The sequence below is a fragment of the Acipenser ruthenus genome, chromosome 14 (assembly GCF_902713425.1).
Source record: "Acipenser ruthenus chromosome 14, fAciRut3.2 maternal haplotype, whole genome shotgun sequence".
Lineage (NCBI taxonomy): Eukaryota > Metazoa > Chordata > Actinopteri > Acipenseriformes > Acipenseridae > Acipenser > Acipenser ruthenus.
The window spans coordinates 15,582,353-15,599,971 of NC_081202.1; the positions used below are offsets into that span (position 1 = coordinate 15,582,353).

Consider the following 17,619-nt stretch of genomic DNA (forward strand, 5'->3'; position numbering starts at 1 on the left):
TGTCAGCCGAACCGCACACCTCTGGATCTCATTTGCCTCATCACGCTAACATAAATATATCTAAAAAAAAAAAAAAATATATATATATATATATATATATATATATAAATATATATATATATAAATATATATATATATATATATATATATATATATATATATATATATATATATATATATAATCTAGAGAGAGAGAGAGAGAGAGAGAGAGAGAGAGAGAGAGAGAGATTAATTACAGGCAACTCACTTGTTTATGCATATAATGTATATAATGTATATTTCCCCATACATGAACTCCCTTTGGTTGGTTGGTAGTGTAATTTGTTTACTATGAATGAAGTTTGTTTGGGGTATGACACTTACAAAGATTTGCCTAGCCCTCCAAAAACTTAATTCACAGTATAGAAATAACACAAGAGCAGTGAAAAGGCTTAGTTTTTATTAAAACAAAAGCTTTGAAAACTACATCAGGAATAAATCTATCACTGTTTTTATTATTATTATTATTATTACAATGTAAGTTACTTCACTTTGACAAGGATACCTTTTATCCAGTAAACAGACACCAATTGGTTATGTTTTTGGTGAATAATTCCTTGTTCAACAATGCATATTTAAACTCGGTAGATACATATTTTATCTACTGAATATTTAACAATACAGTATTTATTTAGTATTTAAATGTGCAGTCATCTACTTGATTCTGAACCAACAAGCTATAAAAGCTTGAACTACCACATCTAAAAAATAAGTATTTCATTAAAATATCAGTCAGCAGAAGAGGTGGCCCGACCACACACTACCCAGAGCTCACATGGCCCAAGCAAACGAAGCGGAAGCCCTGGACAGCATCATCGACCCACCTGGCCTACAGAGCTCATCATCCTCATCAGGGCAGCGATCACCCAGCCAGCACCTGACACAGCAACCACTGGGAAACACCACAACACGGTCTCCGTGAGTCTGTTTCGCTGATCGCTACAATACTTTCATTCATCTTCTGGTATGCAATTATCATTCAACAATATACATGATTTTCATTTTGAGAATAACTGTAATTAGAAGAAAGTGAACCCTGTTGCATTGCAATACTCATGCAACCTGCAGGTGGAGCTACAATGCAGGGTTTAGAAGCCTGCTGTTCATTCCTTTGGCTTGAATCCTGAGTTTTATACTGGCCGACTGCAGCATGTGTGCAAAACAAACACTTACCCTGCGTGTACTCTACATAGGTCAGTAAAGGAAATAACCGTAGGTATTACTCATGGAACACAAAATAGATATATAATTCTCTCTGGGCAGTGATAAAATTACCCAGATAATATATTGTGGATTAATAAGTGTTTTCATTGTTTTATTATAGAGGTGCCCCTTTTTTAAGTAAAAATACTACAGTAGGCCACTATATACCAGCATACATGTAGATGACCTTCCACGATGATTATGTTGGGTTTTTACTTATTTGTGTTTATTTATTTATTTTTTTGCTGCTGTGGGCTCAAGCCATGCAAAGTCGATTGAATGGAATGGATACAAAAAGAATTAAACAGCATTTAAAGTTCAGGATATATAAATAGCTATTTTAGCCAGGGTGACAATGCGCCGCGTGGAATATTGAAACTGTGTAAACCTCTGCATTTCCAGTAACTAATACTGTTTCAAAGCGTATGAATACATTTGTTTTGAAATCTATACATAACAACCCTTGTGCCTTTTAAATTAAGGCTATGCGTCTTCCTAAAATACCAAGAGAGCAGGATAATCTTCAAGCTGTACAGTAAAGCTGCCCACCGTGTATCATGCATGGCTAATTATATATATATATATATATATATATATATATATATATATATATATATATATATATATATATATATATATATATATATATATATATCAAACAGTAAACAGATGCCTACCTTGTACTATCATTATGTACGTATAGACCACGTTTTACTAGTGATGTTCAGTGCCACCACGTCAAAGCTACTATTAGAAGTTATTGTATTGTTATTTATTTGGGATTATTTAACAGCTCGGTAAAATAACCCTATTATGTAAAAAAAACGTATTATAATATTTAAGGGGGACACCAATAAAACATTTACAGCAGCAAAGGGTTAAATGTCAACAAGTACATATTTAAGTGCATCGGTCAAGTGTAAAGACTAAAATGCTTTAGCCAATATAGTCTAAAGGACATATACTGTCCAATGTATGCATTGTATTCTTATATGATTTTATATTTTCTATTATTTATCATTATTGCCGAGTTTTTTCTGATCTGAAAAGCAACTTTAGTATTCACGAATCACATGCACAGTTTTTATAACACTCAAAGTGTTCTATTCCTACAGGCAAAGGTCGGCTAAATAAACCACCATTAATGAGATTGTCTGGGAAAATAATTAATATCATATAAATGGTACAAATGATCTGTACTGTTTGCAACACGTTTTTCTCATTCTGGGAAGAGAAAAAAAAGCAAGACACACATTTCTTACCGTACAATAAAACTGACTTGGATTGTGTTTCCTTCTGAACTTCAATTAGCATCATTAATACCTATCGCGCTAGTACTTTATATAAACATTTAAAAAAAAAAACAAAAAAAAACTGCAGTCTTCAAGGTGCAGCATATGTAGCTCATTCACTGAAACAGTGCTTTCTGATTGCTGGCAATGAAATTTTACAATTAGCCCAATCAGCGTCTAGTTTCTAGATATATCACTATGGAGTAGAATCAGTGGAGGGCTCGGGGCGTGTAGGCAGCACGTCTTTGGTCTGGCAAAACATCAATTCAAATCACAACACTTGGTGTCAGCTGTGAACCTGTGAAGTTTACACAGCTACTCAGCACCTTAAGATACAGACCAGTCGAAATACCAAGACATTTGCCCCAAACGCAACAATTTCAGAATCTTTCTGCACTGCTACGTCTTTAAAGGTTGTTAGAGGGTAGGGAGCTGATTGAGGAAGCCGGGGTTGAGAGTACTAAGCGCGGTATAGTTGTGGAAGAAGGACTCGCTGATCAGCGCGTAGATGGAGATCTGCAGCTAAAATTGCATCGGACAGGTTTTTACAGATTACGAAAAGACAAAGGGGAAATGTGTATGTAGCGGAGATGCTGGATAGTTTTCAGAACGTTTTCGTTTTTTCACAGATCTTAACTGCAATTTTGGAGTATTGGTGAATTCGGATTCCCGTATACACACCATCTGCAGTGCCAATGCGGCTGCAGTGAAGTGGGAAAAATCAGCAATTACAGGTAAGGGTCAGAGGAGGATTTATTATTTTTCACACCTACAATTTACTAAATTGTAGGCTGATCATTGTTATATCAGTCATGTTGCATGTCTTAGTATTTACATAGTGTTATTACACATGTCTTCCGTCTACAGACAATGTACAATGTAGGGGATTTTAAGTCTCGTTGACAATTTTACAACAACACTCGCAATTAATTTGTGATGCCTTTCGTATCTGATCTGAGCAATGTTCTCTTAGTAAAGACTGAAAAACCATGTGTAAAATTGTTTGTTTAAATGCATGGAAGGAGTTTTTTTTTTTTTTTTTCAAGCCCTTGCATGTCGGATATTGAAGTGTGAATTGGTCTGGTGTGGACTGTACCTGGTCCCCGGAGGGATGATGATAATGATACGGGATACGTTATTGTACGTTTACAGCAGCTCATATTGGTGCTACTTGATGCAGAATATATTAACTCCTTTTTAAACGTAGATTAAATTGATCTGTTTTTTAAGAAAGGTTCATGAACCGAAGCTCTTTGTAACACCGTAATACTGTATTGTATAATGATTTGCAGTGGTGCGGTGAGTGTTTATTGCTGTGGGGTATGAACACTATACTGTATAGCATAATGTGTTTTTTAAATATTATTAATATTATTATTATTATTATTATTATTTAGGCATGTTTTGTGTACTGTACCCACTTTTATGCTGTTTTGGTGACTGGCTTTTTTAGTCCTTGAGACGTACAGGGGACTCACGTGTGTGTGATTATTTTAGAACAGTACCGATAGAAGACCTTTACCTCTCAAAATAAATAGTTTTTTTTTTTATTATTACTAGTGCGATTTTGTTTAATGCGCAATACGTTCTTGCAATTCACACACAGATGCAGGTAAATGCACATTACTGGAAAAACCCAAGCACGCTGCCAGTATTGAAACGTGTGCATTCTTTCGGTCACCATTGAGTATAATGTATGTATTATATGTTGAAGAATTGTGCAAACAATGTAATATTTGCTATTTGCCTTTTCCCCATGAGTGGGCAGAAATTGAGTAATATTTACTGATAATTTAACCTGTCAACGCACAATATAAATCATACCACTATACTGTATGAAAATAGCACCAATTAGTACTGAAGTAGTAAATTACACAAAATATGAGATCCAGTTCTGTTTTATATTGATTTTTAAAGTGTTGCTATTAGAAAAGCCATTTTAACGAGTAAGAAATGGTCATTTTAGCAGTATGATTCGTCGAAGCAATTCCTCCATGTGCCGTAATGCAGGTGAAGTTTTTAAATCGGTGCACTCAATTGTGTCAACTGCAGCAGCCTTTTCATTCAATCAACGGCAATCATGATCCAGTATATCCGTAAGAATGCAGTCTACAGTAAACAAACAAACACGAAGATATTTGTGTTTATAAAAATACCTAAGTATGACGTTATTACAAGTAACGGTAAATCAGGTTAGATTGCAAAGCTAAAAGAGGTGCAATTAGAGGAGTAAATATTCATACTTAAGGGTTACGAAATTAAGTAAAGAACATGAAATGCTTCATATAATGACTGAACACAAATGGTTGTATTTGGAACCTAGGACACCGTGTGGTTCAGTATATAATAATGGGTTTCATGATTCATTGTTTTATACTGAAATGTTGCTGAGCTACAGTAACTCAAAGTGATTAGAAACATTCTGATTGGATATCAAATTCTTTATGTACTTTCTTCCAAGAAAGATCTGAGATTATTCATATGAAGCTGCAATTCATTATTTTATTTCTAGTACACTGAACTGTACAACTATAGCTCTTGATGTGCCTTAACTATTGTTTGCCAAATACATGACAATATTTATGTATGCTTATTAAATATGAATTTTTCTGAATTAATCTGTATTATAGACATAGTAATTACACACTTAAGTTGTCTATTATATATTCCTTTATTAGGTACGATCATATAGGAATAGACATTTAGACAAATTAACTATTGTTATATCAATGTTACTTTCAGCATTAAAAAAAAAAAAGAAAAAAAAAAAAGAAAACTTGATAAACTCCAGTAAAAATTTGGTGAATATTGATTTATAACAACTAATATATATATATATATATATATATATATATATATATATATATATATATATATATATATATATATATATATATATATATATATATATATAAATAAATAAATAATATTAGGGGTGGGAATTTTGGATTAGATGATATTCGAATATACCAAGAATAAAAGTTTCGAATACCTGAATACTCAACCTCTAATTACTCAGAGGTCCTTAAAACATATTAGCAGCAACCACACATAGGGACATGTAGATAAATACATCAACAGTAACAGCCAAGAAACATCTAAGGCATATAATGTATTCAAAGTAAAAAATGATTTAAACTATAAGTAAGAAATAAGAATACACAGCAGAGGGGTTTTAACTATAAAAAGCAGAACTTTGTAAAAAGGACCTTCAAAAATTTCAACTGCTTTTGTAACACCCTTTGATGACTCGTATAAAACACAACTGCTTACTAACAAAGCACAACAAAATGTGTTTGCTCAATAACATCTATGCTATAATATAGACCATAGATGTACTGTACCTGTACTTGCTGATTCCATAATATAATAATCATTTTAAAAAAGTCTGATTCGGGGCTCCCGAGTGTCGCATCCAGTAAAAAAGCACTCGCTAGAGTGCAGGATGCGCTCTATAGTCTGGACGTCGTGAGTTCGAGTCCAGGCTGTTCCACAGCCGACCGTGGACGGGAGCTTCCAAGGGGCGGCGCTCAATTGGCCGTGCGTCGCCCGGGGGGAGGGAGGGTTAGGTCGGTCAGGGTGTCCTCGTCTCACCGCGCACCAGCGACCCCTGTAGTCTGGCTGGGCGCCTGCGGGCTTGCCTGTAAGCTGCCCAGAGCTGCGTTGTCCTCCGACGCTGTAGCTGTGAGGCGGCTGCACGGTGAGTTCGCAGTGTGTAAAGAAGCGGGCGGCTGATGGCACACGCTTCGGAGGACAGCGTGTGTTCATCTTCGCCCCTCCCGAGTCAGCGCAGGGGTGGTAGCGGTGAGCTGAGCCTAAAAAATAATTGGGCATTTCAAATTGGGGAGAAAATAATAAAAACTAATTGGCAACGACTAAATTTAAAAAAAAAAAAAGAAAGTCTGATTCCACAATCAGGCCGATAGGAGATAGATAACAGCAGAACTCAAACAACAAAGGCTTAACATTGCCCGGGTAGTTTGCAGTCAAAATCCAAATTAAACACCCAATTATTTTTTTTTTCAGCCCGACCACTGAGCACAGTAAAATATGCAATGCTTGTTTGTTTTTTGTCACTTTCGTGTTTTCTTCCAAAGTAGCAGATGTGTGCTTGCATTTTAAATGACAGAGCATTTAACTTGTTGATTTACAATGTGAAATACTTGTGCTCATTGCACGGTGGTCTCGTTTATATAAAAAAAAAAAAAAATAAATAAAAAATACTAGCACACGTTTTTTTTTTTTTTTTTTTTTTTTTTTTTTTTTTTTTTTTAAAAGATGCCATTTTCACTGCTTATGTACTCCCTTAGCCAATGACAGAGCTAGGTAATGAAGTGTGTCCACCTCCTGTCAGTTATCAGTGAGCTGACAATTGTAGTAACTTCCTCCTCTCTCAAAAATACCTGCCAACTTTTTGCGGATGAGTTGGCGCATTTTTCTGTTTGTTTTAGAAATTAATGAGCATTTGAAACTTGAGCAAAGTATTCAAGCAATAATTGTATTTAGGATAACTGATTACTTGAATATTTGGACTTGCCTCTAATATATTCCTTTAGAAGCAGAAATTGTGTATCCTTTTTTAACCCTGCATCTTGTCATCCAGGTAGCTGGTGGCAGTTTGTGTTGGCCACATCAGCAGTGGTCCCTAGGTGTCTGACAGTTTGTTTTAAGCCTGGCTGCTTCCAGTGACGACCTCAGAGCATCACGGTGCCAGTGTAAGGAAATGGGATCTGACCCGCAGCTCAGTTTTCTGCTTTGATAAAAGTAAATTAGCAGTGTGTCATGAGCATCAAAAATAGCAGAAGACTGGTGGCAGATAGAAAAGACCGGCCAATCTAATGGGCACTAGGATGAAGCAACCAGAGATAATTCTTTATTATGACTAATGTATGGCAGGAGATGAACTGAACTGCTCACCCCTTGGTCGGAAGTTGAGCGTCCTATAAGATAAGCGAAAGAGCTCTTCTCCAGCAGAGCTGATAATTCTGTCTCGTACAGTAGTCCATCGCAGTATGTTTTGCCAGTAGGGAAAGAAAGTTATGACACTGGATCTGTGCCAGCACATTATTGTGTTGCAGCGAAACAATAAAAAAGAAGTTAGCTTTCTTAGTCATTTCCTTATTTTGCAGCAAACTATATAAAAAAAAAAGATTGTATGAATGATATTTTATGTCTGTGACACTGAACTGAGCCAATCAGCCTCCAACAGGTTTTCAGACCCTCAAGGTAAGATTAAGCCATCACAAAGACTGTCTTCAGAGAATATACCAAGCAAGTAAAAACAGGGCTTTTTTATTCTAGTCTAGATTTAAGCTGCACTGAAACTGGAAATGTTGTCACAACTCATGGATATGAACAGTTTCTGTATTCGATAACTGGGAGATAGATAGATAGATAGATAGATAGATATAATGTGTGTATGTAAAACGTTACTGCTTTGGTTCCTTTTTGAAATCTAGCAATAATAGCACTGTCAATTCCTTGCTTGGCCAACAATACACATGTTATGTTTGGAGGTGCAACACCGTCCATTTAAATCCCAGCACTTTATCTGTTTATACTTTCATCTGTTAAAAAAAAATAAGAAAAGTATCGGTCAGTAGTTACATACTGTACCAGAATCTGTAGACCTTAGAGGTTATGTCACCGCATTGTCAGGCACCACTCTGGATAAGAAAAGGATCATTAACACATAACTAATTTTGTTTTTATTTTTTCTGGGAATGTATAATGCATTAATTTGAAAGATCGAATTACCGGATTACAATCGGTGTGTAAAAGGAGGATTCGATTTAATTGCAGGTGTATTATGAACTGCTTGGTCCTTCCAGACATATTGTCGTGCACATAGGATTCAACAGCAGTTACACCTGAGCATTTCAGGTATTTGTAGCACACTCTTAAATGCTTTTTTTTTTTTTTTTTGTAGACCTGAAATAACTTTTTTGTCTGAATTGCAAACCAAATACTGAACAAGTACATTCAGTTTGCTGAATGAACACAGTTTAAATGCAGTTTTAAAGAAGTGTTATGCCACTTAATTATTAAGTTAAAATTACTGTTAGGCAATGAATAGACCCAAACTTGTTGTACTGCTGGATTGCAACAACACGCAAGCAGATTTAAAAAAAAAAAAAAAAAAAGTAGTAAGAAATGAAATAGTAACAAAAGTATATAAATCAAATCTATTATACTGTATGTTGAATTGACATAAATGAAAAATAAATTCTGTATTCAGCAGAGACTTTTACTTGTGCAATGATATGCAAATGAGAAACCCAGTTGACCATTTTTTTTCTTGTTTATAATTTTTATTGAACAGTAATTGTTGCATATAATATAATGCATGTTTTATAGAACAAAGATATACTACAACTGGAATAAATGCAATACATATACATACATTTAAAGGTACAATAAACAAATACAGCACATGGCCAGTATCTTGCATAAAAGTAATACATTAATATGTTAGCAATACCAATAGATATGTTCAGTTCTGCACACTCCGTTGTTTCATTTTATACTACGCTGTCAAAAGAATACAAATTGCAGCATGGTAGTGATTTGGACCATTTTAACAGGTTGGTTTCAGCACACAAATAGTGTCTAGAATGCTGTTGTATTTAAATATAGCTGGCAGTAAGCTTTCGGCATACACAATTACATGTGAGCATGAACACACATCAAACATATGGTACAGTGCCAACAAAAAGCTCTTGAGTAACAAGCCAGGCAATTAACATGCTTAAACCATTCACATTTGGAAATGAGTGACAACGTATGAACTACACAATAAAACGCTGAGTCCAATGCCCTTGATTTAAAGTCATTAATACTCTGTTTATCAGGTAATTGTATTGGACTGTAGTGTCCATCCTGTGGTTGGATTTTCTGGTCTCCGTCTGTGATCTTATGTTTCTGGCAGCCTGACACAGTGGAATACCCTCTGCCAACACCCTCCCCCCCTCCAGTCTACCTACCTTGGCTCAATAAGCCAAATATCCAGGTGTTGGCCTATTTTATATTAAGCACATTTTTTCTGTGCTTATGTAGTCTTACTACTGGAGTGATACAGAAAGCCTTGTAAATGTGTTTGGAGTAGGTGAAACATTTGTCCTTTTGGTAGTTTTTTGTTCTCTATGTAAGTTGGCAATAAGACACTAGTATTCACTGTTTCATAAGTGCTGGGGCAACTTTTGAGTAATTTAACAGTGACCTTTTAGAAAACTGGATTTTTATTTGCTTATTTGAGTATACGGATCTAATTCATATCTTTGCTGCAGATGAATTCAGGAGTCTGTCTTAAAATTCCATTTGGTTTCTTGGAAGCATACTAGCAACTTGTTGAACACAAATATATTATTATAGTTTATGGCTATGGATATAAAGTCAAGTGCAAGGAAGTCAACGGATGAAGAGCTGCCTGGGGTTCAAACTTAGGCTATTTAATCTTTAGTCAAATCCCTAGACCAATATGAATACCCATGTGAAATTATCATACCTGAACCTATGTGTAGTTTGAAATAGTGTCTATCAATCTTTGATTTTTTGATTTTTTTTCTTTTTTTAATATGTGCGGTATTTGTCTGAGAATCCTTTTAGTTCTTGTGCTTCTAGGGTTCAGCAGTTGGTACAGTAGCCCTTGTGCTACACATGGATTCTTATAGATAGATCAGTTTCCACTGGCCTCTAAAAATAGAACCATGAATAACAAAGATGGGACTGGTTTAATAATGTGTTCATTATTTTATATATAACCTATTTGTGATCTTGCTGTTGCTTTTTATAAATGGAGTGGTTTGGGATATCGTTTTATGTTGCTACTTAAAAGTGAATCCCCTATAGTATTCATTTTTAACATTTGATCAAATGTTTGGCTGTACTGAGAGATTTATATCGTTCTGAACAAGATGTTCAGTCCATTTGCGTCCTGTCACCTTCCATATTGGTCAGGCACAAGATCTAGATTGTAATGCTAGGCAATGTGTCTTGTTGCTTTATGTATGTGTGTTGTATGACTGCCAGTTGATTTTTCCACAGTAAGCTATCTAACACCCGTCCCCGCCACCGCCCATTCAAAAAAAAAAAAACTGTAGCTTTTCAATCTTTTGCAGGAATATGTTCTTTGCATCTGATTTTAGGTTAGCGATCCGAGTTGTTGTTATGCTAACTTTAAAACTGCCTTAAGAAAAAGTGACTTCCTACTAGAAAACAGTATCGGCTATTTATAGATGCTCGTGTAGTTACCTGAAGCTGCTTTTGTGGGTTATTAGTGTAAAAAAAAAAAAAAGCTGATAATATGAATCAATGACTGGTATTGCAAAGAAGTGTTGATATAAATTGAAAACAGGTGGTACGACTAGTAAAAAAGACTGAATTGTTAATATAAAAAAAAAAGACTGCACTTTGTATTTAAATACTTATAAAGCATGGTTATTGTATGTACCAGAATATGTTTTCAACAATGGGGATGCTAATTAAAGAGCAATTCAGATATTGAGCTGAAGAGACGTTTAAGTGTTTTTTATAATGTGAATAACTTCAAAAAATCTATATAAATAAAACGAGGAATGGAAGTGAACTGGAGTTTGACAGTAATGTATCACTGAGTGTGTTTAACAAATAGTGCAGTTCCACTGTAGATTTAAAATATCTCTGGGATAAATGTTTAGGGAAAAGAGTGTATGTTAATGAGAAACAAATAAACTAATATTTTCTTTGAGTAGATAATGTAATGGTAAGAATATTATCCTCAACTAAGTATGCATATCCCTGTCCAAAGGGGATCCCATGGAACTGCTTGGATATACGAGTGACACACTTTGGAGTGGAAATAAAAGGGGTCTGTTTGCTCGCCCTTCCATATGGGACTTCTTAAATACACATATAGGTACCGTAGGTTGTGGGTTGATCTGCTTCTTTTTTATATTACTTATGGCTCAGATTTTGTATTTGTAGTCCTGGCAGGAAAGGATGTATGTTTCTAAGATTCTTGTACAGTTTTTGTTTCTGAGGATAACAAAAGCAATGTTGGTGTCCTTTTTCTGCTATCTGTCAATTGATTTTTATGTTACCAAAATGTACAACATTTCGCATCATATTAGATTTTAATCCAAAGTAGTATTTTACCAGGCATTTTAAATAATAATAATAATAATAATATCTTGTATACAGCACCTTTTTATAGTGGACCACCATCACAAAGCGCTTTCCAGAGGTATGCTGTGAACTGTGCATTATGTGAACTATGCAGAGTCACAATAGGACATTGATTTAACATCTCATCCGCAGGATGGAGCACAAGGAGGTTAAGTGATTTGCTCAGGGTCACACAGTGCGTCAGTCAGTGGCAGAGGTGGGATTTGAACTGGGGACATTCTGGTTACAAGCCCTGGACTTTAACCACTGGATCACACTGCCTCCTATAAATGCAAAGCCATGCTTGCTTCTGTTTCTGTAGGTTTTGTTGCTGGGTTGACACTACCACCTGTGGGGAAGTAAAGAGCAGTGTAGTGGGGGGGGGGGGGAAACATTCTAGTGAACCCATCAGATATGATAACCTGAAAGACATGTACACAGCAGCTGGACAAAATAGTCTATCGAATGGATTTTGGGAAATTCCATTGGGCCTGATGTACAGTTCAACCACAAAAAAAAACAAAAAAAAAACAGGAGATAAACTGTGTTGGGCTCTATTCTAAAATCTTGCTCTTGAGTTATTTTGAGAATGCTTTTTTGTAATTAGGTACGTTATATACAATAGTCTCTATACACTGCCTGCCCCTCTTTATTAACTTGTCTACCTGGGAGCTCCCGTCCTCGGACGGTTTGAGTTTTTAAGAGCGATATTTTTGTGTTCTTGTCTGTGTCTGTTTTGCTCTGCATTTATGTTGCTGTTGCAATAATTTGTGATGCCTCCAGCAGCCCAGCACTCTAAATGAGATAATGCATCTCATTTGGTTTTTCCTAGTTAGAAATGTTCATGTAATTTGTTCTTGAAAGAATTTCATTGGTATCAAGTGAAGTGTTGTGTTGTAGAAGCAGGGTTCAGCAAATGCAAATGGCTCAGATTTTCTTTCATCAGAGATGTAACTTCTACCACTCATTTGATTGGGATGTCTGTTTTAGTCAGTTTTTTTTTTAAAACTTTGGTTGCATGTTTAGTTAAAGGAAAGCACTCATTTTGTATTTTTTTTTTTTTTTTGATGTAGTGGATATGGCTGTAGATAGTGTTGTGATCTAAATGAAGGTAGCTCACTAACAAAGTTAACTGGCCTTACTTGAACAGCATATCCTTCACAAAACGAAAAACCAACAACAAAAATGAATTCCAATTCATAATGCTGCTTAATGATATGTCTGGCTAACAAATGTAATATAAAACAATCTAGGACAATAATATGTTGGGAGATGAAATTACTTTTCCTGCCAGGGGTACATCATCCTCCTATCCAGTGTTTTAAGGCATTAAAAGAGGCTGGAAGTGTCAGCTCCTTGTTTTTGTAAATAAATACTATGTTTGAACAAGACACGTTTTAGGAAATGGAATATTCAGTGTGTGGTGAAGAATGTAATTAAAACAACAAAGACAGACATACAGTACAAAGATAAATGAGAGCTAATGTGGTTCATTTTAAAGATACAGTACCTAGTAGGAATTTTCTATGCTAATTAATACATGTCTTTTTTTTCACCACTGGTGAAATGCAGGTGCCTCTCCTATAAGGCCTGTTGCATTGACTGACTGTACTCCCCACATTTGTTGTAAAGTAGATGCTTGAAGCTGATGAACGATAAATGCATTCAGGGATATTTATGAATTATAAAACAGATACATGGATTGACTTCTGGTCATGATTCCTTGATACTGACATTTGGTGGTTCAATCTGGCAAATAAGATTCTGAAGACTTGAAGTGTTGTCTCATCAAATACATGCAAAACGGCTTGGAAGCAAATCCCAAGCCTGTCTGAGTAAGCATTACGTTCATTTCTAGTATATGAATGCAACAGGATTGTCTCCTTGGTTTGATAAATGATTCAAGGACAAATATTCTTGCTGTTTTACTGCATTCTACAGAGTTGTTCAGTTGTTCATTTTACTTTGAAATTGACAATGCAAGATCTGGCTTTGGGAATGTCTTGATCCAGATAAAGGGTTCTAGCATTCAGTTCCCATTCTATCCAGCAACTTTTCACAGGTGCACCAAAAATATGGGATTCAAGTCATGGTAGCATGCACATTTTAATGTTAAAGAGCAACTCAATTATAAGAAAAGAAGGTTGCATGCAGAGCCTCCTTACTCCTCACTGATAAAATCCATTGAAAAAGCATTTGCCCATATGGAACAGACTTGAATTTTAACTAACATGTATCATACTTTTTGTCTGCGCTATTTTGGTGAATCTGCTTTATTCTATAAAGAAGTATAGAACACATACAAAAGATGACAATTTGAGATATACTATTGTCTATTGCAGTAGTTCTCAAACTTTTTTTGGACCTTGTCCCATTACCTCGTCTGTGGTGCTTGACCCCCCCCCCAATAGATTAACAAGCACTGGCAAAATCAGCTGGGTTTTATACAATGCAGAACTAATGTATTTTAATGTTTTTGTTTTGCTTATAGACTTTGATACCTGCACGGTGGGTGTCTTCAGTAATAGTATCTACAACGTCGACAATAAAATCAACCGTTTTGTTACAGACTTTCTAACAAGTCTGAAACAAACAATTTTGGCTGTTACTTAATTAAACATGTCGCGAGTTCGAGTCCAGGCTATTCCACAGCCGACCGTGGACGGGAGCTCCCACGGGGCGGCGCTCAATTGGCCGAGCATCGCCCGGGGGGAGGGAGGGTTAGGTCGGCCAGGGTGTCCTCGGCTCACTGCGCACCAGCGACCCCTGTAGTCTGGCCGGGCGCCTGCGGGCTTGCCTGTAAGCTTCCCAGAGCTGCATTGTCCTCCGACGCTGTAGCTCTGAGGCGGCTGCACGGTGAGTCTGCAGAGTGTAAAGAAGCGGGCGGCTGACGGCACACGCTTCGGAGGACAGCGTGTGTTCATCTTCGCCCCTCCCGAGTCAGCGCAGGGGTGGTAGCGGTGAGCTGAGCCTAAAAAAAATTATTGGGCATTTCAAATTGGGGAGAAAATAATTTAAAAAAAATAAACAATGGGGTCGTACTGACACTGTTATTCATTTGAAGACTATGTTGGCCCACTTTGGCTTATAAACATTTTATAAACAATAAAGGTTACAACTTTTGTTATAAAGACATCCGTGCTAAATTGAGTAGTACTCCTGAGATGATGAATAAAACGAGTGGCAGAGATTCAATATTTGAATGACGCAGTTTTTGTATTCTTTAAGCAAAAAAACAGGTGTTTATCAGACAGTTGACACAGGAAATACTAAGCCTAGATAGCCTTCTACAAAGATATTCTGGTGGTCACTTATTGTTTTAATTGTTGGCTGAGATTTATTTGAATATTTTAATTAATACAAAAAAATGACTTGGTCAGTAGGGAAATAAAAGCCACTACTTCACACCATCACACACTGGGTAATCTATAATTCAGATTCATTACTCGTATATTTATATGTGGGGCGCATAGTGTATAAGAAAACAATTAAAACATTAAATAAAATGTTATCTTAATACATTTTTTTCTCTCTTTTGTAGGTCTACAATGCTTACAAGTGGAAGAACAACCTTGGGTCAAGATTGGTTAAAACTGTTGGACTGAGAATTCATCCTGGGAAAAGAAATTGTATTGAAATTGTAGAAATGGCATCTGTTCTGTGGAAATTGACTTGTTTGACATTTTACTTCATGCCAGTTCTAACAACTGTATCTGCCTCTAGGCAACCTGTGCACATCAACAAGGAATTCAGCACTTTCCATTCTGAATGGACTTTCAACCACTTGGCTGTGGACGTAAGAAATGGGAATGTTTACCTGGGTGCTGTAAATATAATCTACAAACTTTCAGGTGACTTGAAAGTCCAGGCAACCCACGAAACTGGACCAGATGATGACAACCCTAAGTGTTATCCTCCAAAGGTGGTCCAGCCTTGCAATGAGCCACTAACCATAACCAACAACATTAACAAAATGCTGTTGATAGATTACAAAGAAAATAGGTTGCTGGCGTGTGGTGGTCTTTACCAGGGGATCTGCAAGCTGCTAAGACTAGAAGACCTCTTCAAGCTTGGGGAGCCATCCCATAAGAAGGAGCACTACCTGTCTGGGGTGAATGACAGTGCCTCAGTGTTTGGGGTAATTGTCTCCTACAGGGACTCCGATGATAAGCTTTTTATTGCCACTGCTGTTGATGGTAAGCCAGAGTATTTCCCTACTATATCCAGTAGGAAATTAACCAGGAACTCTGAAGCTGATGGGATGTTTGCCTATGTGTTTCATGATGAGTTTGTGGCTTCCATGATCAAAATCCCTTCAGATACTTTTACTATTATTCCAGACTTTGACATATATTACATCTATGGTTTCAACAGTGGAAACTTTGTTTACTTCTTGACTCTGCAGCCGGAAATGACGAGTCCTACTGGTTCCACCACCAAGGAGCAGGTCTACACATCCAAACTGGTTCGACTCTGCAAAGAGGACACAGCATTTAATTCATATGTTGAGGTTCCTATTGGCTGTGAGAAGAATGGAATTGAATACCGGTTACTTCAGGCCGCCTACTTGTCTAAAGCTGGTGCTATTTTAGCCAGGTCACTGGGCATCAGTCCTGATGATGATGTCCTATACACCATTTTCTCCAAAGGGCAGAAACGGAGGATCAAGTCTCCTGAGGAATCTGCCCTGTGTGTCTTTGTTCTAAAAAACATTAATGACCGAATTAAGGATAGACTTCAGTCTTGCTACAAGGGAGAAGGAACTTTGGATTTGGCCTGGCTTAAAGTCAAGGATATTCCTTGTAGCAGTGCAGTAAGTTGCCCTCCATCATACATTTTCCTCCTTTTTACTAAACATTTATAGGACTGTATAGAGTTGATGACTTGGACGACCTGAATAGTTAAGGTTAATATGCTGCTACATTATAGTTTAGGTCAGGCATTCACTGGTCCCCGGGCTAATGTTAAGTTACAGTTCCCAGACTGGGCTCTAATTGGAATAAAGGCCATTATTAATAATGTAGTTGTAACTCCTGTTTTAAGAAAGAAAATATTCTGTATTTTGGCATATAGTGATGTTCCCTGCTCAATGAAAAGTACGATAGACAGTTACTCTATAAATTATTTTTTCAGACTTGCATTTGGTCAGATAATCAAGTGGAATAAATAAAAGAACATTAGAAATATCACCTTGTCTGCAACTGCTGTAGCTATGGCTACCATCCTGTTTAAGTCTGGCAGTAGACATTTATCTTAACTACAGACTTACTACTTTCTTAAGAAGTGACACATCAGCTGGGATCAAAATTAAGCTTCAAGTGTACATCACATCTTCTCTCTGGTCCCAAGAACCAGACGTCCACGAGTGATTTTATGTTATGAATTGATTTTTAAAATCTCAATATGTTGTGGTGAACCTCGGTTCCCGCAAGCAGGGGCTTCTCACAGGTGGAGGTTGAAGCAGAGCACCGATACCGCTGTACAAAAGAGCTGGGCTCCCTTGCAGGAGCACATGTTGGGCTTATGTCTTCATGAAGTAGGTAGAATTCTAAAGAACATTGGAATAATATTCACCTGTGTTTTGTGTTCTAATGGAATCAAGTAATACACCGTGGAAACAAAGCTTATTAGAAAAGTCACAAAAATATTAAGTGTTAATGAGCTTTCCTAGGACAATTCCATTTCAAAATATTGAATACAAATACAGTAGGTGCACCGTATGGTTCAAGTTGTTTTAGTTAGATGTCAAATTGAAAACACTGCACCACAAACAACTAGTTTGAATAGTTGAATATAAATTAAATTGTCTACCAAACTGACTTCACTATGTATTGTTGACAGAAACTGATATTAGATTTTTAAAGATTGTGACCCTAGAAAGGAAGATTGTTTTTTTAAAAACTTGTTTGTTTACGGAGTGCTACTTTATATTCTGTATGTCAGT

General features: G+C 36.4%; 1 protein-coding gene across 3 annotated transcripts in view; it reads left to right on the forward strand.

Annotated features, from left to right (window-relative positions):
* Positions 1-2,726: 2,726 nt before the first annotated feature.
* Positions 2,727-17,619, forward strand: part of LOC117419781 (plexin-A4) — a 248,524-nt gene continuing 233,631 nt past the window's right edge. For 2 of the 3 annotated variants that reach the window (XM_058985939.1, XM_058985938.1), the window contains exons 1-2: positions 2,727-3,268; positions 15,217-16,488. In XM_058985939.1, the coding sequence (XP_058841922.1) occupies positions 15,322-16,488 (1,167 nt within the window). In that variant the 5' untranslated portion in view covers positions 2,727-3,268; positions 15,217-15,321. The remainder of the gene's footprint in view (positions 3,269-15,216; positions 16,489-17,619) is intronic. The other variant, XM_058985937.1, reaches the window with a different exon arrangement.